We start from the raw sequence: 23,843 nt of genomic DNA, 5'->3' as shown, positions 1-23,843 counted from the left end.
CTAGCCTGTACTGTCATACTGGAAGGGAAATGGAAGCAATTTTATGACTGTCCTTGGCTAGCTGGATTTATCTTTTTATATTTATCTTTGTCCCCAAACCAGAAGGTCTTGGCTGAGCATTTCTAATATACTTGAGCTGCCTTCTGTCACCCCACATATAGATTTGTCACGCAAAGCTGCGTCCTTTGGAAAAAGAGAGAATTAAGGTTCACTGACAAGAACCAGGCCCAAAATTTAGAAACATTTCTGCTCAGACTGGAATGGATTAATTTTCATGTTTTTTTTTTTTGTTTTGTTTTTATTCAATCAGTTACGGAGAGGGGTTCAAGAGGGGGTAGATTTGCTTGCTTTCTGTCTTGATTTATTTATCCTCATTGAGATGGAAGGCAATATTTTGGCTATTTAGATGGAGCCGTCTATCCAGTTTTAAGTGATTTTGAAGGGTCCAGATTACGAATCCTCTTCAGACAGAGAACCACAATTGGCATTGACTAGCCGCAGCCGTAATAAAAGCTTTGCACCTGCTCTGTGCTCGGGAAATGGGAGATTCCCGATGCCAGAGCCAATCGACTATCGAAACTGAAGGGTACAAAAATTTAATGGAACAAGCCACTCAGTGTTTCAGCTTACTTAAGGTCACCGTCATTTCCTCTCCAAGGGAATGATTTCCTTTAAATTAATATAAACCTTTTTCCCATCAAATGATGTTGACATTTGTCAGATAATCATACCTATATGCATACCTTGTTATAATAATATAATACTTGATGTTTTTGCTCCAGTCACGGTTGAGTTTTAGCATGATGGCAACATGTCAAGTGGCACAAGCAGCAGAGACCACAGGTTTGCTTGATTGAAAAAGTGTTCTGTCCTAAACGCTTGTAACCAAATCCTCACTATGGAACCACACAAACACTTGTGTTGTGCTACAGCGAGCGCTTGACTTGCAGTGTGTTTCATTTGTACCCCAGCGTAGGTCCCCACCAGCCCTTATTAGGTGACTGTGTGGAAAAGAACAAGCTGTAAAGAATGCAGGATCTGTCCATGGCTGCACATCTGTGCTCCACAGTCTCTCAGTTCTGTGGAAAGTATTAAATGGGGACTGGATCAGGGTTTTTGTTTTTTCATTCCCCTTCTTCTCAGTCCATAATTGTCTTACTGCTGCATCTTGCATCATGTCCCTGCATTCATTAATCACAGTTTAAAAAAAAAAAAAAACGCAGTTGAGGCAGCAGGGAAAATGCCTTGTCTATTAGGTGTCTCTGGTTTGGGGCTGTGCTAGACTAACTAGCATCTGTCATGAATATAAAACCGTGCTGCTTAAATGAGGGGTACGTTTTGAGTTTTGATACAGTCTGGGGTCATTAAAGACAGACTGGTGCTGTCCAATGTAATCAGACAGGAAGTTTTGTGGTGAGGATCTTAACAACCTTTTAGGGCATGAAATAACCACCCCTAGCTATGACCGTGTCCTGAAATAGCCCACCTCCTGCCGCGTCCCATGAAATACGTGGCCTCAGATATTTCAGTCTGGTCGTTTTGTTATCTGGACGTGGATGAAAGAACCACAAGTAGGTTCATATGATGATGGCGCACAGGAAAATCTGTTATGATTGGGCCCAGACGGAATCTGTGGATGCTTTTCATATTTTCCATGCTGATTTTTAGGGGAAAATCTGTGGAATTGGTTTAGATATGGTAAAATGTGGTATATGAAACTAATAGACCTAAACACTTGACAGTGGATGAAAGAGTACCCAATACACCAAAATATTTGATGAATGAACAGGAGGAATGGAATGGAGGATAGAGTACGTAGAACAGTCAAAAATAATACTAAAAAAAATTTTTTAGAAGAAAAGTAAATCTAGTACAAAAAATGTATATAACACCTTTAAAAGTGGCAAAAGATGATAAGGAATATGCATGAACAGTACTGTTCATAAGTTTGGACCACATTTTGCAAAAAAAAATTAAAATAAAAAATGGGTAACAACTGTTTTCAACATTACAGTAATAAATGTTTATTGAGCACCAAATCAGCTTCTTATATCAGGCCTGCTTCCAAAAAGCATATTTATCACTGACCACAACCTCAAACCTATATCAATGGTTTGTGAATGTCTCTGTAAAGAATGAGTAAGTGTAGGAGAGTGGTAAGATCCAATAAGACTTCTATGTCTACGTTATATCCTCATTCTCAAATGCACACAAGAATGTAAGACAAGCTTGTTGTTCTTTTCTCTTTATTTGTTTCTCTCTTCCTCTCCAGCGGGTCTACGGAGGAGTTTTCGTCTCAGCAGAAGAGATAAGAAGACAAATAAGTCGATGTATGAATGTAAAAGAAATGAGCAGTACGACACAGCTGATGTGCCCACTTATGAAGAGGTGACGGCCTACCGCAGAAAACACGGAGACAGGCACAGACTTGTCTTGTTAGTTGGTAAGTGTAACAACTTTGATATATGAAAATTACTCTGTGGGACTCAACCTGACCCTCTGAAGACCCCTAGAGCTGACGGGACCAGTTGAGGATTCATTTATTTTTGTGACACTTCATTCGCTGCGCTGGTGTTCTATTGGAACATTTTATTCCTTCTTAGTTATTCACCAAAGAATTGTTAACACTTATTTTCAAGGGAACAATGAGGGCAAAACTGCAGTGGGGCATCAGCTTTACAAAGTAAAAAAAACTTGAAATTATAATAGATTTTCGAATGTCAGATTTGGTGCATGTTTGCCAGAAATTCTGGACAACGAATATAGAGACCAGAATAATGAATTAAGTGTTTCATAAAAGTGTGAATAAAAAGTCTTTTAGATTTGTATGACAGATAGCTTAAGGGTTTCAGTTTCCTTTCTTTTGTTTTATTTTTTTGTAATGTTGAAATGCTGCATTAACCTATTCCCATCGACCTCCTCCACTTTAAATTAAGTTCAGAATTTGTTTTTCCCAGTGAAAAGGGTTGTTGTTGTGAACATTTCCTCAAATACTGACAAGTAATGTTGACCAGGTGTATAAAATATTTCACGTACAATTTTGAGAGAGGTAGCACAGGGTCATGGTTCACTGCAGTAGACCAGGCCATGTGATTGTGAACGCAACACGGCATATGGATTCCATCACAGTTTTGTTGGTGCATATAATTAATGGGGTGTGTGTTCACATGCCTGTGTAAGTGAGTGCATAAGGTGGTCTGTTTAATTAATCAAGCTTTTTCTACTGTCAGGATGGCCCTCTGGTAATTTGCAACTCATACAGTGAAACTAACCCAAATATTTTCAGTTTTGTCTCAAGGTGGAGGGCAGCATCATGGATGTATCAGTCATGACAAAACCAAGGATGCAGAAAAAGGGTCTGCTGTGTTTTCTCTCTGAACTGTTATTCTGTACCTTGAGGTCATGCTTTAACTTTTCCTGGCCTGCACTTTTTACAATTTTTTTTTTTCCTGTCTGTCTTTATTTCATGCTCTTTGTCGTTTGTTTTATTGCGTTTAATAATGCAGCCGTCAATGATGCCATTTGAATCTTTTTTCCCCATTCGTCTCTCTTTGTATGCTATTAATGTAGTTATTCTTGTGACTCGTCTTTTCTTGCCTTTGTGTTTGCAGTTTGAATGAAAGTGATTCATTTGAAAGCACATTAAACTTTTACACTCCCATTAGGTGTTTACCCCTGCTTGTGGACAGCAGGGTCAGGCAAAATTGCCCCAGAACAAAATAGTCCTATTCCCCTTTGCTTTCTCTAACACAACTGACCCATGGTTTGTGGTTTGGTTTCAAATGACTTTCCAGACTAATCAAGATCTGATCTGTTTGGATACATATTAATCGAGCGGCCAAAATCAACACGTTTAACATATGTGCAGCTTTGCAAGGCCACCATAGTGTTTTAACTGAAACCTGATTATTTAACATAGCAAATGATCTGTTTTTTGTACATGTTTGAGTTAAGATTGAAGAGATTTCAGCTGATAAAGTGGTAGTTCAGACCCAGACAGAATAACGGTGGAACAGACGAATGACCATTGAGGAAAATGATGATCTAAAGGAGCTGTCAGTTTAAACGATGGATCAGATTCTTTATTTCCTTTTATATCAGAATTTGCTTTCCAAACATCTCTGTCTTGGCTTTTATAATTGAATTTTACAGTTTGGGCTGCAATGTGTTTCTTCCTAGAACTATGAAGTGTAATTTTTTCACATTTGAGCAGTTGGCAGGGACCTGTACAAGTAGCGTAGTGCCCAGTCTCTCCAAAGGCTTAAAATCTCGGCAAAAAATTTAAATTGCAAACTTATTACACACATAAATGATAAGAAAGGTTATTTATCGGACACATTGGGTGATAATACTGTATGAGGACAGTGTTTTAAGGAGTGTTGAGAGAAGGTTGGACAGCCCCCCCCCCAATCCAGCCAGCCTAGCAGCTCCTCAGGGTTAACTGCATCTGCTCTGCGCTTGGCCTGGAAGTTATTAAGCCTTTCATATTAGCCTTTCGTATTCTCTCCTAATGAGTGCCTTAATGACTACTGACACTTTTACGGCCGCTGCAACCTGCCCCTGTGAGCACACACATACACTTGGATTGAAAAACAATTACTCAAATGTGTTATTTTATTGGGACTGTTGGAAGAGTAAAGGGCTAGTTTTTGTTTGGGTCAATAAAGCAAATGACAATGAACAGAATAATCAGAAGGAAAAAAATGCATAAAGGCAAGTCAGTTAACCTCTCTGACGCACCACATTTTGAAGGCTGTTTAGACTGTAGGGATCTGGCTGGCTGCTCAGAGCTTGAACACCGACTACAGGTTTCAATGCGGTTTGTGGCTTTTTGGACACAAGCAGATATACATCAGAGATATGGTGAGCTGCTGCAGAGATGAGTGATTGAGGGCTTTAAACTCATTTAGTGCAAATGATGAGTGAATAGAATGGCCAAAGGGCTATGGACCATCCGTCTTCCCTTTGACAAGGTTTTTATGTGGGCCTGGAAGCAGCCAGACAGGGCCTAGTGGGGTCTGGAGATTAACATCCCCTGAAAATAAAGACTGTTTGAGTTTGTGGGTCCTTTTAAGGGGAAGGAGCATTTGCATATGAAATATGACTGGTCGGAAACATGCATCGCGGTGTACTTTTTTCCTTTTCCACCTATATACATACACACATAAACTTGGAGTTACATATGGCTCTCAAACAGGAGCTCCACATTACTCAGTGACCCTAAAACACATTAAATAATCTCCTGTTTCCTAACCGTAATAAATCAGCATCTTACCTTTCTCCTCTATTACAGTGGAATAAGGAAAACGTTTTGCACCGTCATGGGCTTCTCATGGAGTCATGTGTGTTTTGGAAAGTGTATGATGCATCAAATGAAAATGTGTATTCTCTCAGCGAGTATGAAAAACATCTGTTTTTTGTTTTCTAATATATAGATTTTGATGTCTCATAGCAATCATTAGTGGCTAATAGAAATACCATGCTTGACTCTCCGCATTATACAGTGTGAATCTTGGGCCAAATTATATTTGTTATCCAAATTCATTTTGTATACACTGTACACTTTTTATATACACTACATATAAAGGGTTTGGGGTCAGCAAGATCAGCTTATGCTCGCCAAGGCAGCATCTGTTTGATCAAAAATACAGGGAATTTTTTTTTTTTTTATGAATTAAAATTGCAAATAAAAAATGATTGTTTTCTGTGTCAAATGATCCTTTAGAAAGCAGTCTAATATGCTGATACTGAAAACACTTTAATGAATATGAAGTTCAAAAGAACAGCATTTGTTTGACAGAGAAATCTTTTGTAACCATGTTAAAGTCTTTAAAAGTATCAATGTCTTACCCAAACTTTTGGACAGTAGTGTTTTTTTAATAAAACATTTTAATTAATGAAAAATCTTTTTTTTTTTTTTTTTTTTTTTTTTTTTTTTTACAAAAATAGAAATAATACAATAGAAGAAATAATAATAAAAAGAAGATATTAATGGGGTTTGTTTCTGTGTCTCTCTGTTTTCTTATCTAGGTCCTACTGGTGTTGGTTTGAATGAGCTCAAAAGGAAATTGTTGATATCCGATCCACAACATTTTAGTGTCACCATCCCACGTAAGTCCTTTTGTGTGTGTGTGTGTGTGTGTGTTTGTGTGCGTATATGCATATGCGACAAAGTATGAGACTGATTTATTTTTAGTCGTACTCCTTTTTTTTGGGGGGGGGGGGGGTTTAAGGGGTCGGGCACAGTTACCTTTGTGACAATGACTCTCTCACCTCATCAGACTGTCACAGCTCTACTTGACACATTCCTCTGTCCCCAGCAGCAGAGCCCATGAATGTCTCTACCCTTCACTCCCTACAGCATCCAGAAACACATGATCCAGGGAAGTAGACCAGAGCAGATATTTTTAGACATATAAATAAGCCTGCGATTTATGTATTTAAGCAGGCTGACACTGTGGAGAAAATGCATATTTAGTGGCAGGAAAGTGAGAGCCAGAGCTTGAAAGTTTGAAGGAGTTGGAGACAGTGGCCAGAAAACCCATGACTGTTGATATAACAGTGGGATGTTTGTTACATTCGAGTTTGGCTTTAATAGATGTGTCTGATTCAGGCTCTGACACTTTAAAATGCCACTGGTATTAAAATCCCATCCAAAGAATTTTGCCTTAATTCTGCCTAATTGCTCACAAATGTGACCCCTGCATTAGTCTGTATTATGTAGCCGGCTTCCCTCAGACCTTACAGAGCATTTATATTAAAAGAATGGATTCTTGGAAAGTGACTATTTTGAAAGTGCTTTTTTGTCATCTTTCCCCTTTTATTTCAATCCTGCCAGCTCTGACGTTCCTTGTTAAAATGGACTGATTAAACATATATCTTTCTTTAAATTCTCTAAAGAAGACCAACGTGAACAATTGCTTCTCGTTTCCAACTGGATCTTTTAAAATGCAAACCAGTTGTGGCAGCAACACTTGTGAGATTGTAGAATATGAGTAGTTTGGAGCACTTGAACATTTCGCCTCCTTTCCAGCCTTTACTGCTATTTTCCATGATCTTAGAATGAAATTCTAATTCTTTTGCCACACCAAAAACATTTCCTATGCCACAGAGCTAATGCCGGATGAAATATATTCTATTTCTTTCAGCAGTGCAAGGGAATAGCTTTTTTTTCTTTGTTTTGTGAGCACCAGCAGTTGGAGGTATAATAACATGTTATCTTATGTCTGTGGTGGGCTGTCATCATGAGAGGGGGATGCCTCTTCATCGAATTTGTTATGAGTTGAGGGCAACTAATAATTTACTCCTATCCCACCCAAACCATACTTTCTCTCTCGCTCTCTCTCTCTCTTTCTCTTTCTCTCTCTCTCTCTCTCTCTAGGAATAGGTGTCCACCTACAAACTAAATGAGGAAAAAAATTAGACAGTCGGCGGTCCACTGCTCAAAAGTTTGAGGACTGTAAAGTTTTTGTCTGTAGCTGTTTTTTTTTTTTGCTCTGATGCTTACCAAGGCTGCATTTATTTGATCAAAAATACAACATGCAGTAATATTGAAAAAATAATAAGTGTCATGGTCATTCAAAAATTATTCTAATATCCTGATTTGGTGCTCAAGAAACATGTTTTATTATTATTACAGTTTAGAATGATTGTTCTGATTAAGATTTTTGTGAAAAACCATGATACCCTTTTATCAGGATTCTTTGAATAGAAAGTTCAAAGAACAGCATTTATTTATTTATTTATTTTTTTTTTTTTTAATATTATAAATGTTGGTACCCTTTACCATCACTTTTGATTAATTTAATTTATTCTTGCTGAATGAAAGTATTAGTTTATAAAAAAAAAAAAATGTAAAAAAAAAAAAAAAATCTGACCTGTAATGGGTTTATTTATTATAAAAAATACAGGAAATTTACCCGTACATGTCATGATAAATAGATAGAGCAATAGAGACCATTCAGTAGAGGCCTTGAAAAAGCAGAAGGAAAAAATCAGGGAAGAAAAAACTTGGAAGACGGTGAGTTGGAATGGTGATAAAGTTTAATAGTTTGTTTTGGAGCTGCTGGCGGCTTGCAGACGATTTGTCGGAGGTGTGTTCTACAGTGACCTTTGACCTCCCCGACACTCGTTAAACACACCGCTGTGTCTCTCTGCACGGTAAACTCTGACCCTGGCTGTACCCGGCGGAGCCATGCTGGCTGGACTGGCACGCGCCATCTGATTTAAAGACAGGAGTTTATAAGCAGCTGAACGGGGCTAATGAGGGACAGAGTAAACTCAGTGCTGGTACTGTACAATGTGCTCCTGGGGCTTTACGAGCAGCGTTACACTCACACTGCCCTTGAGGAGCCTCGTGGTGAGGTGAGCCAAGACCTTGGAGAGGTGGTTTACTTTAAATAAAAGTAAGTGGGAAATAAAGTGCCCATGGGAAACTCCCTTTAATCAGGGAAATGTCTGTAATGAACATTTCTTCACATGTTCTTCTTGAATCACCTTCAACCATTAACTTATTCCACCACTGTGCTGAGGAAAACCCTGCTGGGAATCCACTGTTGTCTTTCAGTCAGGGACACAGTATCTAATGCCACTTTAGGCTGGGTAAAAATATTGTTTTTCCGATTGATTGTAATCTTTATAACCACGTTCTTTGAATAATCCCAGTATTGATTGTTAAATTCCTATGATTGAGCTTTTACTTGAATACCTATTTTTACTGGCTGTGTGAAAATGTATTGTCTGTAAATCACCTCCTGTACTGTAACTCACTGATCTTGTGAGCCTGCATGTAAAAAATACTGTATAGTGTGACCGGTGTAGTTCAATGAAGTTTTCTGAAGCTGTACTAGAGCTTAATTTCTCTGCTTATGTGGATGTTCTACAGTTGTGGCTTGTGTTTTGTAAAAGCTGGAATACACTACAACTTTTACCCAGATTTACAGTCTTGCCAAGTCAGTTTTATGAGGTGATTTTAAAACATATAGTACAGTTTTTCTGTGTAACCATTTACAAAGTCGACAAGTGCATGATGTCAGGTGTTTAAAAGTCATGCATCATATTCTATTTGATCATTAAGTGTGAAACTACACAAAACCATCTGAGAAAAACCTCTGCTCACATGTAAGATTTCCAACAATTAAAATGGCTTTTCTCTTCACCTTGCCTTATCTTTCACAGATACCTCTCGATCGAAGAGACATCAGGAAAGTGATGGCGTGGAATATCATTTTATCTCCAAATACCTTTTTGAGGCAGATATTCAGAACAGCAAGTAAGTTACCCTCCAACACAATCTTTCTTAGGCTCGCTTAGATTGAAACACTCTAGTGTGTATTATTTGGAACAAGCGTATGAACATTACTGCTGTGATTTGGACTGGGGTTATGAAAGTTTACCGTGGAGATCACATAGTCAGTATTAATCATTGAAGTTTAGTGGACCGCTTCCTTTATTCTCAGGATTGTAATTATGTCAACCGTAACCCTGACACAAACACTCCACAGTGGAAGAGATATAAATCTGAGAGACGGAGCCTCCGTGGCCAGTTAGTATTCAACACATCGTCCGGAGCCCTGACTGAACTTAAGTAAATCAGCACCCCAGTCAAAACACTGCTCAACAGTTTTCACTGATGTCGTCTCTCTCAGACGCTATGGCAAACATTCACCAGCTCTGCCTTTCGGCTGCCCACTATTCTTTCATTTTTCCACTCCATTTCCTCCAAGCAAATTGTGTGTGCGAGTGTGTGCTTCTTGTGTAGCAGCATGATGTGGGCTCAGATCCCTTCTCTGTAAGCGAGAGTGAGAGGGTGTTGACAGGTGGTCTGTTTCTGTGTGTGTGCGCGAGAGAGGGGGGATCAGACTCCTTTTACCCAGTGGTTCGTAAACTCAGATTTGTATGGATGGCCTGGTGATGGATGTTTTTCTGCAGCCCCTCATCAGAGGATAAAACAGCACAACAGGAATGCGTATAGAATGTCACCTCGCCAGCAAACCAGGCATTTTAACTGCCTTTTGGTGGAAAAAACAAGCCGTGGCTTGTTCTGTGGTGAAATGAACATCAAAATAAGTAAACCACAATTATCAAGATCGAGCAGGTGGGCACAAGGGACTGCAACAGGGCTGGAAAGACAATTTTTTCCCCTTCTGTCAGCATTTTCTCTTCCATTTTTTTAAAATCTGTCTGGACCTATTAATTTATTTAAAAATACATTAAACGTGTAGCTCACAGATACAAAGACTTATATTATCAATATTTTTTATTGTAATTTTCAGTAATAATTAATTAATTGTATTTTTTATTAATTAATATTTTATTATAATAATTTCATTAAAAATAAGTCCTTATTACGTAGTTGGCATAATATTTTATTACTTAGGAAAAAATGTTTTTGTAAAATGTTAATATACTTTTAAATAAACAAAAGAACTGTTTACATTGGGAAAAATATTTGTATTTTTTCATAATGACTAAGATTTGTACACTCACATGTGTTCGAAATTCAAGGAAATTATATTTTGATTGGTTACACCATATGACATTTTTAAAGTCATTAAATTTGAACTTTTCTTGAAAATGGTATTACCGATATTGAAAACTATATTAAAGCAATGAATGAAAATGTTAAGGAAAAACCATGTGGAACCAACATATGAAAATACATTATTATATTTTAATTGGTTACACCTCATGACATTTTAAAGTCTTTCAATTTTCTGAAAATGCTTTTGAAAACCATATGAAACCAGTATGAATACATTTCTAGGAACATTGTAAACCAGACAGATATATTGTTCCCGCTGTTCATTATTCTGCCTTCCAGTGAGAAAACAGACATTCTCATGTGGAAACATGACATTCTTGTTCCCAAGGAAAACCCTACTCAGCGCTAAAAACAGTTGTTTAAATGATCCCAAAAACCACAGAAGCAGCCTCCACCCCGCCATCCAAAACATGCACTGCATCATGACAACAAACACCTCGGCACATAAGTCCTGTTTGGGCACATCTGCCTTCAAATTAAAGTTTAGTCACTTTGGGAATTCCGGGTAACCCTACATGTCACATTAACACCAGCAAACCACCTCTTAGCACCCAACTAAATCAACTTGACTCACCATCAAATTGCTTTCAATGACAGAGTGTACAGACTTTTAAAACATGTCTAACAGGAGAAAAGTGGCAGGGAGTCACGTTAGCTTCTAAAAATGATCACCCAATCACAGGTTGCTGTTAGACACTGTGGGCCCAAAAGTGTGAGCATGTTTATAGTTTTCACTTCAAACACATTTGGATTGATATTTAGGGAAAAATAAAGAAGCCTGTACATACAGTATAAAGAACATTTCACCAGTTTCAGTAGTGGTGATTTTAGTGGCCTGTGTTGCATAACCAAATATTAATAAAATATTACGACACCGTGCTCTTTTCGTTCTTCTGGAATACTTTCCATATCCTTCCACATTTCTTGCTAATACAAATGTCCTAAAAATACACACCATTCTGTGACGCTGATCAGAAAAAAAAATTCAAATGATCGGATTGAACGAGAGGCAGATTAAACCGTGGAAAAGTGTTTGTTTGTCTTTGTCTTCTCGGGAAGTCCACTTACTCTTGCTTTTGGCATTCAAACCTGCCTGTGCCGTGAGGAAACAGGTGTTACTGATTTAAACTGTAACACAGAAGATTATATAAAAGAGCCTTGTGTCAGACTGTCTAGAATTGCCATGTGGAGAAGAATGCGAGTGATGGTGAACACACTGTACATGTCTAAGCAGCTTTTTACATGGAAAGCATCAAGACAGGCTGGAAGTAAATAATAGGTTATGAGTTTCCTGTCATTATCCTGTCCATTGGCTTCGCTTTATATTCTAGGATAGTGTCATGTAGACTCATGGGCATTGCTTTTGCATTTAGAGCCATCAATCATTACATCAAACCTCTCCTGTTCTTTCTGTCTTTTCCTATGCCTCAGATTCATTGAACATGGAGAGTATAAGGGAAACTACTATGGGACGAGCTTCGACTCTGTACGTTCAGTCCTGTCCAAGAACAAGGTGTGCCTTCTAGATGTACAGCCACATGTGAGTAACTCCATTCCTCAAATATACATTCTACCTCTTAATTTTACCTCCCTCTGCGTCACTCCATTCTTCAGTCTCTGTTCCAGATTTACTTTCCCCCCTTTCACAGGTGTGACATTCCACACTATTCCTCGTGGATCTTTTCTGAGATCAGTGTGGTGTGTGTTTGTGAGTTTGCACTTTTCCTTTTGGTCTTCAGGTCAGGCAGGAGATTCATGTTATCTCTACTAATTGTCCCACATTTGAAGATTTCCTCAGGCTTTGTGTAAGTGTGAGAGAGTAGTGCAGAGAAAAATGATTTAGTTGGTTGAGTTTTCACAGAACTCAGTGTCCCCAGTGAAGCCAGCGAAAGACCACCGTTACCTCTGCCTCATCTTATTTTTTTTAGTCTAAGCCTGGCTTCTCTCTAGGAGTAGTGAGTACATAAATCTCATAACATTATTTATTGCAGTTGTAATTTTGCAGTGTAAATTTAATTTGATTGGTAACAGCCTCAGTGTATATTGAAATTCTTGATCAATTGTAAGAATTTGACTTGAAAGATGATGCATGTATTTAATAAGGTAAAGAAATATTGTTATTTATAAAGGTGAATAACATCCTTGGGTAAATATTAAAAAGTTGTAAAAAGTATGTATAGGTTGATAGAACACTGATGATAATATTGCATCAAAATAAATCATTTCGGTGATGTGGTGCTTACATGAGGATATTTCGTATGGGTTTTTGTCTCCTGATATGAAAAGTTCACTGTATTTCGTAATAATAAATAGCATTTTTAACAGCAATCTTTTTTCTTTTTACATTAAGCACAGTAAATATCACACATACTTATAACGTATGTAATATAAGGTGGTCTTTAAAAGTCTTAAATTTAACTTATCCATATCGGTATTGATATAGCTGCTTCTATGTTAATTCAGCAGCACATGCGCAGCAGTGGACTGCGCTTAATTTAAATACAGAACCACATTTAAAATGGAGTGGAAAATTAATGAATAGAATATAATATAGGCTGCAACAGGGTTTAATCTGGCCACTAGAGGAACATACCTGCGGTTTCCTGATATAAAGAGACATAATCCCTCAAATAGAGCTTGCAGTTTATGGGAATATCTGCAAAGTGTGTTACTTTTTTTTTTTTTGTCAACCTGGCATGTGCACGTGCTCTGAAAGAGAGAGATCGTGTATGTATGAATTACCTCCGTTTTGACACATTTCTCTATTAACGGTAAAGCTGTGGATTTAATTGCTTCAAAAACATGTGATGTTACCAACTCCTTGCTGAGAAAGATAATTTAGCTGTGTGCTATGGAAGCTTCTGTCACCAAAACAAATTCCTCGTTTGTATAAACATACCTGGCAAAGAAGCTCTTTCTGATTCTGATTCTATTTTAATTGATAAAAATTGCAGGGCAGCACTGAGAAGTTTCTGCTGAATGTATGTGTGCACTTGCAGCAAGATTTGTGTGAGTGACTGTCTGAATGAGTGTGCATGAGGTACAGTGAAGACGGCACAATAGCTCAGAACACTTCTAATTTTTAAGTGATTCTTTTTCTTAAATGTAGTGTGTTAATTGGCAATGTACCAGCAATGTAAAGATGATTTTATTAACATATTAGAATGAGTACATTACCAATATAAAATTTTTAGAACGAGTACATTATTATTTATGGGCTTAAAAACAAGATGCAAACAATCAGAATGTACCTGGTGGAGAATGCCCAATGCAAACATGAAACCTAGGCTATATTGTTATACAGTGGTTGAGTTTTGGAGGTCCTTCATAATTCTAAAGGGTCAATTGCCTGCTCTGCCTATAGTTAGAAATGGCCCTATATGCAGTGTTTAATAACGACTGTTATACTAAATTCTGCTGAGTTGCAATTTAATGTAGACCTGTATCAGGATATGTATCGTAACATGACTTTGCTGCCGATACACAGCTCTAGTGGTAAGTCTGTAATACCTGGAGAGTTTTACAGTAAGTACTAAGTTTGGCCTATACATTTTATACACTGTTCTTATTAAATGCATTATATTCTTATACTTATGAAGCCTTATGATAGCTTTGTATGATGAGGAGACTGAATTTACTAATAATTTCCAGTATAGCTCCCCAGTCTCAGTTCAGACTTGTTTTGCAAGATGGAACCAGAAAAACGTACAATTTTAAAAATATTTTAAGAATATAAGAGTTATGTAAATACAAAATTAAGAATTGTTTCAAGTTAAAGATGATATGGCAATGATCTTAAATACAACAACGACCAATTTAAATATGCTGTATCATATTACTTCAAAACAGTGTGGACTACATTTGTGATAATTTTATGTTGCGGTTTTTACATTTTGGAGCTGAACAGCCCTTGGCCACTTTTTGCTTTCGTTTGGAACTGTAAATGACATTGACATGTTTACATTTTAAATGAATGATCCCTTTAAATGTACAGCGGCAAAAACCTTCTTAATTATAGGGCTAGAAAAAGGGTGGAAATATTGATTTTCCAAACTAGATCATAACTATTGTGGAAAAATGCTGCAAAATGTTACAATATGCTTTAGAGCCTATGATTAATTCAGTCATTTGAAAAATCTCCAAATGAAAAATGTGGTAAAGTTCAGTGGTCTGATTGTTTTGAAGATTTCCTCAAGATCTCGACTACCTGAAGTGTAATGTGTCTGACCAAAGTGCTTTATTTTCACTCATGGAGTCAGATCAGTTGAGCTCAGTGTGAATCAGCTGCTCTGTTTTCTGTCAAAATGTAACTGTGACTAACAGTAATAATGTACAGAAGTATCAGTGTCAAATTAAATCATGATGACATGAGTGATGCTGCTTTAATGACTGTGGTTCACCCTGCTCCCTTTTTTTCCTCATTCTTTCTCCATCAGACGCTAAAGCATCTTCGCACAGCCGAGTTTAAGCCCTATGTGGTGTTTGTGAAGCCTCCATCCATCGAGCGTTTAAGAGAGACCAGGAAGAACGCAAAAGTCATCTCAGGCAAAGACGATAAGAACTCGTCCAAACCCTTCTCGGTAATACACACCACACACAGCTTTGACTTCAATCTGTCCACCTGTCATCCTCTCTCATTCTTGATGTGATCTCTTTTCTCTCTCAGTAGGTTGTTGTGGGTTTTAGGTCATGTTCACTGAATTTTTATTCCACTATCTCACATAGTTCTTGGTGAAATAAGACATAGATTTCATCACTTCCTAGCAACAATCACATCATTTATTATAGTCATTTTCCGCTTGGACATACCAAACATATCCTGAGTTAGTGCTTAAACGTGTGTGTGTGTGTGTGTGTGTGTGTGTGTGCGTGCGTGCGTGTGTGCGTGCGCATCTCATGTGTGTGTATGTGTTTGTGTAACCGGTCCCCTGAGCGGCAATCTGATATGAGACCCGTGAACTCACACTACACCTGTATGACTGCACTCAAAGAAAACACATGCAATCAATTAACACGTACACCAGACACTTACCCAGTCCTGCCGTTAGTTAGCGCTATGTGTGTGTGTGTGTGAGATGTGGATTGAATATGCAGGGTATCTAATGACTTTCCCAGAGTTCAGCTCATGCCTGTGTATCTTGCTGTGAGTCTGCACCAGGGCCACGCGTGCTTGCTACAGCATAAGTGACCCCAGGAACCCGACTCCACCACACGCCGAGAAGGCTTGATGCCGATTGTTACTGCAGAGACATTCTGTGTCAAATGCAGTTAGTAGTTCAAAACATGTGCTCACCTGTCAAACAATTGACCCAGCAAGTGACCAAACGCTATATGTACTCTTTTTCGTCTTTTTCACAACACAGATCAGCAATAGTAGCTCATGGCAGTTTTTCACAGGAATTCCTATACTGGCTGCTAATCATTTTCTCACAGCAGGTTTGGTCTGTTTATCCATTATGATTTTAAAGAAGCAGCTGCTAAAACATAAATGGCTTCAGACACACATGCACCCACAATATTGTCTGTCTGAGTTCATCTAGGCTGTGGTGCGACACACAAACATTGATTTTTATTTTATTTTTTCTGCTGTATGTATTGATATAAAGAATTGATATTGATAAAGAATTTTCACCAGATGAGTTGAATAGCTATATTTGGGAAGAATTTTGATGGTGGTGGTTTTGTTTGGGAGTGTATATGCATACAAAAAAAACATAGAAAAATATTTAGATGTTTGCACTTTGGTATCCTTTACAGGAATCAACTGAAACCTCTTTCAGTAATCAGTTTTATTAAAAAGATTTCTGTCCACTTGAGCTTTCAGAGGCATTGTTCCCACTGTTTTTGAGGGTGGAATATGATTATTTTCAATATGACTACATATGACTTTCAAGAACAGTATAAGAAATATGTTGCAAGAGTACTGTTGTACTGTAAAGTAAAGAGCATTTAATCTAACAGTAATGATAATAATAATAATAAAATTGCATTTTTATTAGTTTGTCTTAATTTCCTCATTTTCAAACATTAAACTATCGAGCATTTATTTTCATGCTTTGCCAACAAGAAATATATGCACACACATGCAGCTCAACTTTGAGACGCTGAATGTCTGTATAATGAGCTGCTTGCTTGTTAATGAACCGTGCCACTTTACTCTTGATGTCGGCAGCACTCATTTATTAAATTAAATCACAGCCTTCGTGATTTGCCATCGTGTTAAGCCATATCCTGATATCCATTTTATTTTGACATATTGAGCAGCCCTAATACACATTATTTCAACAACTTTTCAAAAACTGAATAGATGCTGGTCATCTTAATTCAAACCACTGAATGTGTGATTATTAGACTACGCCATACTCCCCAAAGTTTTAAATTCCCCAAAAACTCAAGAATTATGCTATTGTCAGTGGGAATGTTGCCCTGGCTATCTCTGTTGTAAGAGCAACTGTACCAAAGGCTGTCCACACAATCCACAGCAACGTCTGCCTGCTTTCAGCAGGTCACTTTGGGCACTAGTAAGGGAGGAAAAAAGCCACCTTTGCTGGCAAAACTTAGCAAAAATAAATTATAGACCCTGACAGTGTTAAAAGCACCCAGATTCAGCCTATTATAGGCACGTAAGAAAAATGTGTTTGATGAAATGTCACAGACATATTTTATCCAGGACTTAGTATTTATTTCCCAGAGAGACGCTGCGTCTGTTAGAGCCATGAATATGAGAGCTGTCGGCTCTGTGCAAGAAAACAGGCATCCCTTTGTTTCTGTGAATCCAGTCTTCCACTCTATTGTTCTCCCTTTTAGTATTGCTTGTATAACATTAATGTGTAAAATATCAAACTATCACTCATTCTCTTTTTAGGAGTAGCAAAAAAAAGTTTCATAGAAATGTCATCAGAGGTGGAAGAGTAGAGGGTTTCATCGTCTGGTATTAAATCGTCATAATGAGGAATGGAAACAAGCTAAAATTGGAGTATGTTTTTTTTGTTGTTGTTGTTGTTGTTTTTTGGATTTTTACTTTTTTGTCCTGTGCTCGGTGAAAGTCAGCCAAGTCCACAGATGAAGTGCCTTTACTTTAGGAATATAAAAACAGGGACCTCTTGACGACCCAGAGATGTCCTTTTTGAACTGGTTTAATGATAAGGGCAGGTGCACTTTATATGATCCAATAAAAAATTATTTTCTGGCAAGGATTGAGAGATAAGCAGACTGTGAAGGGAGCTTAGTACTCAAGAAACTCTTCTATTGAGGAGGGAAGACCCATACGTTGAGTGAGAACGTGCATTAGAGCCTTTGGGAAATAAACAATCGGAAAGAAATGCAGAGGAAAAATGGATTTAAACCCTTGAAACTGATCAGATTTGGTAATAGCACTCCCCTGGAGGCACAACATCTGTTATACCTCAATTAGCATGAGGTTTATATTTGATGACAGAATGACGAAAAAATATGTTCAGACCTTGGGCCAAACACAAGCTAATCCACCACGTTGAACCAGAGCTTTATTAAAGCCATGTCTTGGTCAATGAACTGTGACTTTTGATGCGTTCTGCCAATAACTGTCAGATTGAGAGACTGCTGTAATTTTCAGAATGCCAGCAGCTCTGTGACCCAAATGAAACTGAAATGTTGACTAAATCTCAACTCTTGAGAAATGAAGAAAGAAGGACAGGGAAGAGGTGGGAAGGCTTCAACAGAGAGTGGGAGGGGAAGTTGGCGTCTAACAATGGCCATGCACCATGGCTTTGCTAAGCTTGCCACTGTCTTGTCCACTAATGCCAAATTTCAACATTTCCATACTTTCTATGTGCTTAATAGCTTCCCGGCACAATTTAAAACTTTTTAAATCTGGCCAAAAGCTTCTAATTTAGAGTGGCAATATGTTTTATAGCATCATATCGCTCTCAGTATGGGTCCCATGTTTATGTGTTGTAAAAGTTAAGTCTATATTGGTAAAGCCACTCAAACCCTGCCATGTTCTTTGATACTGGCACCAAATGCCAAGATTGCCCACATAAACATTTATTTAGGACCCACAACCCCAGAAAGGTCAAAGGCCATGTTAGAAAGTCCATAACTAGCCTGTACCAAGACTGCAATGTCATGAAAAGAGTACTTAGTGGTAGGAGGTTGATGTGCTTGTTGTAAAGTAAGTCTGATTTTAGCCTGTTGTATTTTTACAGTTTTTCAGCGGTCAGTTTTTTTTTTTTTTTGATTGGTAAAAATATTTAATGAATAATGACTGTTGATCGTTTTGTTGGGCGTTTAAGCGCCAATGCCAGGGTATAAAATTGTGGTCTGTTTATTCTCTCCACTTTTCCTATAATCAAAACCACTGGAGATCCAGACCTCAAACTATAACTTTAACTGTGCACCACCTCTGTAGAACATTAAATATCAGTTTATAGTTTTATCTTTTATCACATGAAGATATTTTTGTATTTCTGCATCTAAAGCAGTTTTATTGTAAACAAAAAAAGAATAGTTTTTAATTAAGTCGATTTTGAGGGCATCTATGAAAGTCCTTTTTGGAAGCTGGTTTTCAGAATACTGTGGGAAAGTGTTTTGGACTTTTGGAGGGGGATATTTCATGTCTTTAAAACGAACTTTGACTGAATGTGTTTGTTGTTTAGGAGGAGGACTTCCAGGAGATGATCAGTGCTGCTCAGATGATGGAAAACCAGTACGGTCACCTCTTTGAAAAGGTCATCGTGAATGATGACCTCACGATTGCCTTCAACGAGCTCAAGCAGGCGCTCAGAAAAGTGGAGACAGAAGCTCACTGGGTGCCCGTCAGCTGGACTCATCCCTGAGTGGTGGCACAAAACAGGACAGAAGGAACAAGTACTAAGGGAAGGACTTGAAGTACTGTGAAAGATTTCATTTTATTGTGTATTTTTATTTTTGGCTGTAGATGGTTATGGTCTTGACACATCTGAAGTGGTTTATCTATTATCAGAGACTAAAGTGGAAGCCTATAGATTCATTTTTGTTTTGTCGTGGTGGATATAGCTGAACGGGTGTAATTACACTCAGAAAGTCAGCAAACGTCTGATTGTTTAGCCGCCGCTGAGATAGTGTTTCAGACTGCCAATCAAGTGGTCTGGTGGTGTTGACCACTCCTTGGTGTATTTTTAACAATAGTCTATAGAAACCTAAGTGATGGATATTTTTTTTTCTGTGCTCCAAGTACACATTTTTGTAGTTCAGAACTTAGCACACTGTACTCCATTGGCCTGTTACTCTGCAGCTAGTTTAATAAGCACAGCATTAACCATATACATGGGTGGGGGGGGGGGGGGGGGTCATGTGATGTTCAATGGGCCCAAAGTGATTTTATTTAAATAGAAAATTAATATATTTTGATATTTTTTGGACTTTTACTTTTTTAGCCCATTCCCTATTGAGATTTTTAAATCAAATTCAGAGCTGTGAGGATTTATTTAGCCTTTTTAGTAAGTGCTCTTGGCTGATCGAAGCCTCAGGGTCCCTGTAGACAGAGCTTTTATTAATGTACAGTATAATCCGATGTGTGCAGAAGCTTACTGCTTTCTTTCAGTTGCATCTCTCGTTTTCCTCTATCCCCTTTTCCTTCCATTTTCCGATTTGCTTTAATGCCCAGTCCACAAGGACTAGGTGTTGTTGAGGGCAGGCATTTGGAAAGAACATTCGAGGGAATCTACTCAGTCTGAGCTGATTAGTCAAGAGTCTTGGAAGTCTAACAGCAGCACTTCCACAATTGAATCTCATTGAAATTGATGTGAAATGGTAACCTCAAATGTTACAAGGCATTTCACACAAGATTAGTTCACTCAAAAATGAAAATTCTGTCATAATTCAGTTCTATTCTATAGCTTGAATATAGGTCATGCAGACTAATGGTACTTGATTATTTTTGGTGCTCGACAGACCTCCTCCAACTTAATGGGTTTGTAACTACTAGTGATGCTCTGAAATTTCAGCAACCTTTATTTGGCCACAACGGAAAAAAATGGTTCTATCGTAAACAGTCTTGATAGAATTAATGACATTAAATTAGCGCTTCTCAGATGATGCAGTTTGACCGTCTGTTTTGTGCACATAATGTGGAAAAGTACAGCAGAGTAAACATGTCAGCAATTTGGACAATGTGAGAAAAAAAAAGCTTAAAGTAGCAGAATGTAAAATTAGTTTGAAATATCAAGAGGTGGCTCATTGCCTAAGACTACGACTGCTTTAATTTATCGTCTGAAAACATTACACCCTGAAGTTACCCAAATTTATTTACCCAAACTTTATTTTCAGTTTTTGAGTAAATGACAAATTTAACTTTTCTTTTTCTGTATTATTGTTAAAAAAAAATGAACTGGCGCATCGCTAGTAACAACATAAAGGTGCGTAAATGTTGACAGAATCATCATTTATTGGGTGAACTGGTTCAGGTCTTTTCAGACATTAAAGGGATAAAGATACGTCACTAAATGCATGCTTTTCTTGTCATTTAGTTCTTTTAGAACATTGGTTTACAGTCAAGCAGTGTCAGTCTCTCACTCTGTGCTGTTACTGCATTTAGTTTAGTCCCATGGTCCACTTAAATACAAATCAAAATCAAGGTGCACTGATGTTTGTTGATTTGATTCACTGTTAGTTTTGTCCTTGCCTTGTTTTTTTTCATATATTTCTGTTTTTTTTCCATACTTAACTATACAAAACAGTTTCAAAACTTTTGTCAAGCTTCAAAGTCTTTCTTAAATGAAATATGCAAAGTGAATATTGAATCCTGTATTTTAGTAATATACCTCTATATCTGGTTGTCTGTCCTCTGCCAAGTGGTCTCAGATGAATTTTGTGGAAGCCTCATCTGAACAACAATTTATGTATCTGTATTGTTTTGTTCTGTTGATGATCATGAGTTTACAACCTGTTCTGTTATAAAACATAATTAAATATGGCAATCAGTTATGTTCTGTACACTTCTTATTCAACAGGGTTGTGATGAGAGAGGTGTTCCTAGTCCCATAATTAATAACCAGTGTGTCCTTTAATAGTTTATTCACATCAGCATTTTCAGGTCTTCAGACACAAAGGGCCAGTGGGACAGACTCATCGCTCAGGACTGGCTCACTACTGAGATCTCATTGTCTGATGAAATGCCAAAACAAACCAGCAGCCAGCACAGCGACCCATAATCCTCCAGCTCTGATGAAAGGGATAGATGACATGAGACAGGAAGATGAACAGGGTTTGAGTGTAGCTGGCCAGGAGGAGGTAACAATGATTTTCAAGATTGTTAGAAGCGCACTTCATGTGTCACTAATTCCTTTGTGTTTTCCCCTTGTTCTTAGCATTAGTAAAGGGAGAGTTCACCTGAATTACTCACTCACTTCTGTGAAATGCAAAAGATGTAAAATATATATATATTTTTAAGTTTATCTTGGCTCCAAAATTGACCAATAAATAACCATAAGAGTGGTCTGTATGATTTGTGCACTGTTTACCAAGTGTTCTAAAGAAATGTATTTTTTTAATTGAAAATCCAGTTCACAAGCTCAATGACTCACTGTTACACAGCAGTAACCTACTCACTGAAGGAGAAGGTATTAAGTGAATAATGATTTAAATGGATAGTTCATTAAAAAAATGAAAATTGTCGTCATTTACTCGCCTTCATGTCATTCCAAGTCTATATAACTTTCTTCTGTAAAACATAAAGAACATACCCCGCCTCCATAAAACTGTAGTTTGTTTGATTACCAACTTTTCTCAAAATGTATTTTTTTGATCAGCCCAAGAAAGTACACCAAGTCATGGTTGGGAATAACATGAGAATGAATAAATGTTGCCTTTTTTATTTCCATTTTAACTGTGCCTTTAAATTTTATGTTTCTCACAGACTTGCATTATAGAGCGATATGGACCCTTTTTATGCTTTTATTGTGCTTTTGTGTCCTTTTTAAAGTGTAATATTAAGTTCCCATTTATTTAAATTTAAGTAAATAAAGAGCAAACAGTACATTTAAATTAAAATTGTTCCTTAAAAATTAAGTCATATGGATTTGTAACGACGAGTAAGGTGAGTAAATGATGACTGAATTAAATTAAGAATAAAAGCAAGAACGAAAAAAATTGGAACAAGAAAAGAGCGCAAAATGTCATTGTTAAAACATGCTTGAGCACATCCTTACTCTCTTTTCCATCCATTTCTCCCTCACTTCTTTTCCTTTAAACTGTCAAACACAGGAAGTGTGTCACAGGACTGCTGATCTGGTGAAGCGTGGGAATGTTGAGATGTCGTAATACTGTTGTAATAATAATAAGGATGTGTTTGTGTGTGTCAGGTAGAGACCATTATACCAACCTCCTCTGATTACCATCTTGGTCGCAACAGGCCTGTCAGAAAGCCCTCGCCACTTACAGCCAGGACAGAGCTCAGCAGGTTTGGCAGAAGTAAAACGAGGAAATGAGAGAGCGAGTCGGGCCACTGGGGGAAAAGACAGACCGTCTACTTTAAACTTAATCAGCACTGGTGCCGCCGCTCCTTAGCACTTGTCTGTCTGAGGCTTTAACCATTGTGTGCCTTGCTCACTTAGCACACCTCCTGATCTCTTTGAGTCAGATCCTGGGGTGTAAAGTCCAGCAGCCCCTCTTAGTTTTTTTCTGTTCTCTATTCATTTCGTCTTTATGGAGATTAATTTAGTTACATTCATTTTTGTTTGTTTTCTCCATGTGTCAGAGGTTCTCGGGATTCTCTCAGAGTTCCCAGGGCTCTTGTGATGGTGCCAGTCTTGGCTTTTCGTTCTTAGTTAAACCGTGTGAACAGTGTGGATGAATGACGGTCTGTTTCATTAGGAAAGGTTGTGTGTAAAAAGTAAGCAAGACGCTCTCAGGAAGAGGGAGGAATGAGCGCCTTTATACACACACACACACACACACACACACACACACACACACACACACAGTGCCCTCCATAAGTATTGGAACAGTAATGACACAATTGCTTTGTCTGCTGTGGAGTCAACACATCTGCAAATATGATTAAAAGATGAATATGAGACAGAATTACAGAATGTCACATTTTATAATTAGCCGTTTCAACACATTAATGTTTTACCAAGTAAACAGGACAGTACTTTAAGAGTTTCATTCCCTAATCTGAAGTTTTGGGATAATTGAACTTAAAGCAACTGTAAAAGTTTAAAAGCTAATATTTAGTTGCAAATCCCTTGCATGCAGTCACAGCAGCGAGTCTGCCACCCACAGACATCACCAGACTCTTGGTTTCATCCATTGAAATGCTTTTAATACAGCCATTTTCAAC

General features: G+C 37.8%; 1 protein-coding gene across 3 annotated transcripts in view; it reads left to right on the top strand.

Annotated features, from left to right (window-relative positions):
• The window catches only part of LOC109109548 (MAGUK p55 subfamily member 7), a 105,826-nt gene extending 84,339 nt beyond the window's left edge, over positions 1 to 21,487 (top strand). For all 3 annotated transcript variants that reach the window (XM_042767602.1, XM_042767603.1, XM_042767601.1), the window contains 6 exons: positions 2,273 to 2,443; positions 6,031 to 6,111; positions 9,178 to 9,271; positions 11,975 to 12,083; positions 14,980 to 15,123; positions 19,180 to 21,487. In XM_042767602.1, the coding sequence (XP_042623536.1) occupies positions 2,273 to 2,443; positions 6,031 to 6,111; positions 9,178 to 9,271; positions 11,975 to 12,083; positions 14,980 to 15,123; positions 19,180 to 19,359 (779 nt within the window). In that variant the 3' untranslated portion in view covers positions 19,360 to 21,487. The remainder of the gene's footprint in view (positions 1 to 2,272; positions 2,444 to 6,030; positions 6,112 to 9,177; positions 9,272 to 11,974; positions 12,084 to 14,979; positions 15,124 to 19,179) is intronic.
• Positions 21,488 to 23,843: the final 2,356 nt, after the last annotated feature.

Source organism: Cyprinus carpio, chromosome A12, assembly GCF_018340385.1.
Source record: "Cyprinus carpio isolate SPL01 chromosome A12, ASM1834038v1, whole genome shotgun sequence".
Taxonomy (NCBI): Eukaryota; Metazoa; Chordata; class Actinopteri; order Cypriniformes; family Cyprinidae; genus Cyprinus; species Cyprinus carpio.
The sequence above is the reverse complement of the archived record's forward strand: the minus strand, read 5'-3'. Positions and strand labels throughout refer to the sequence as shown.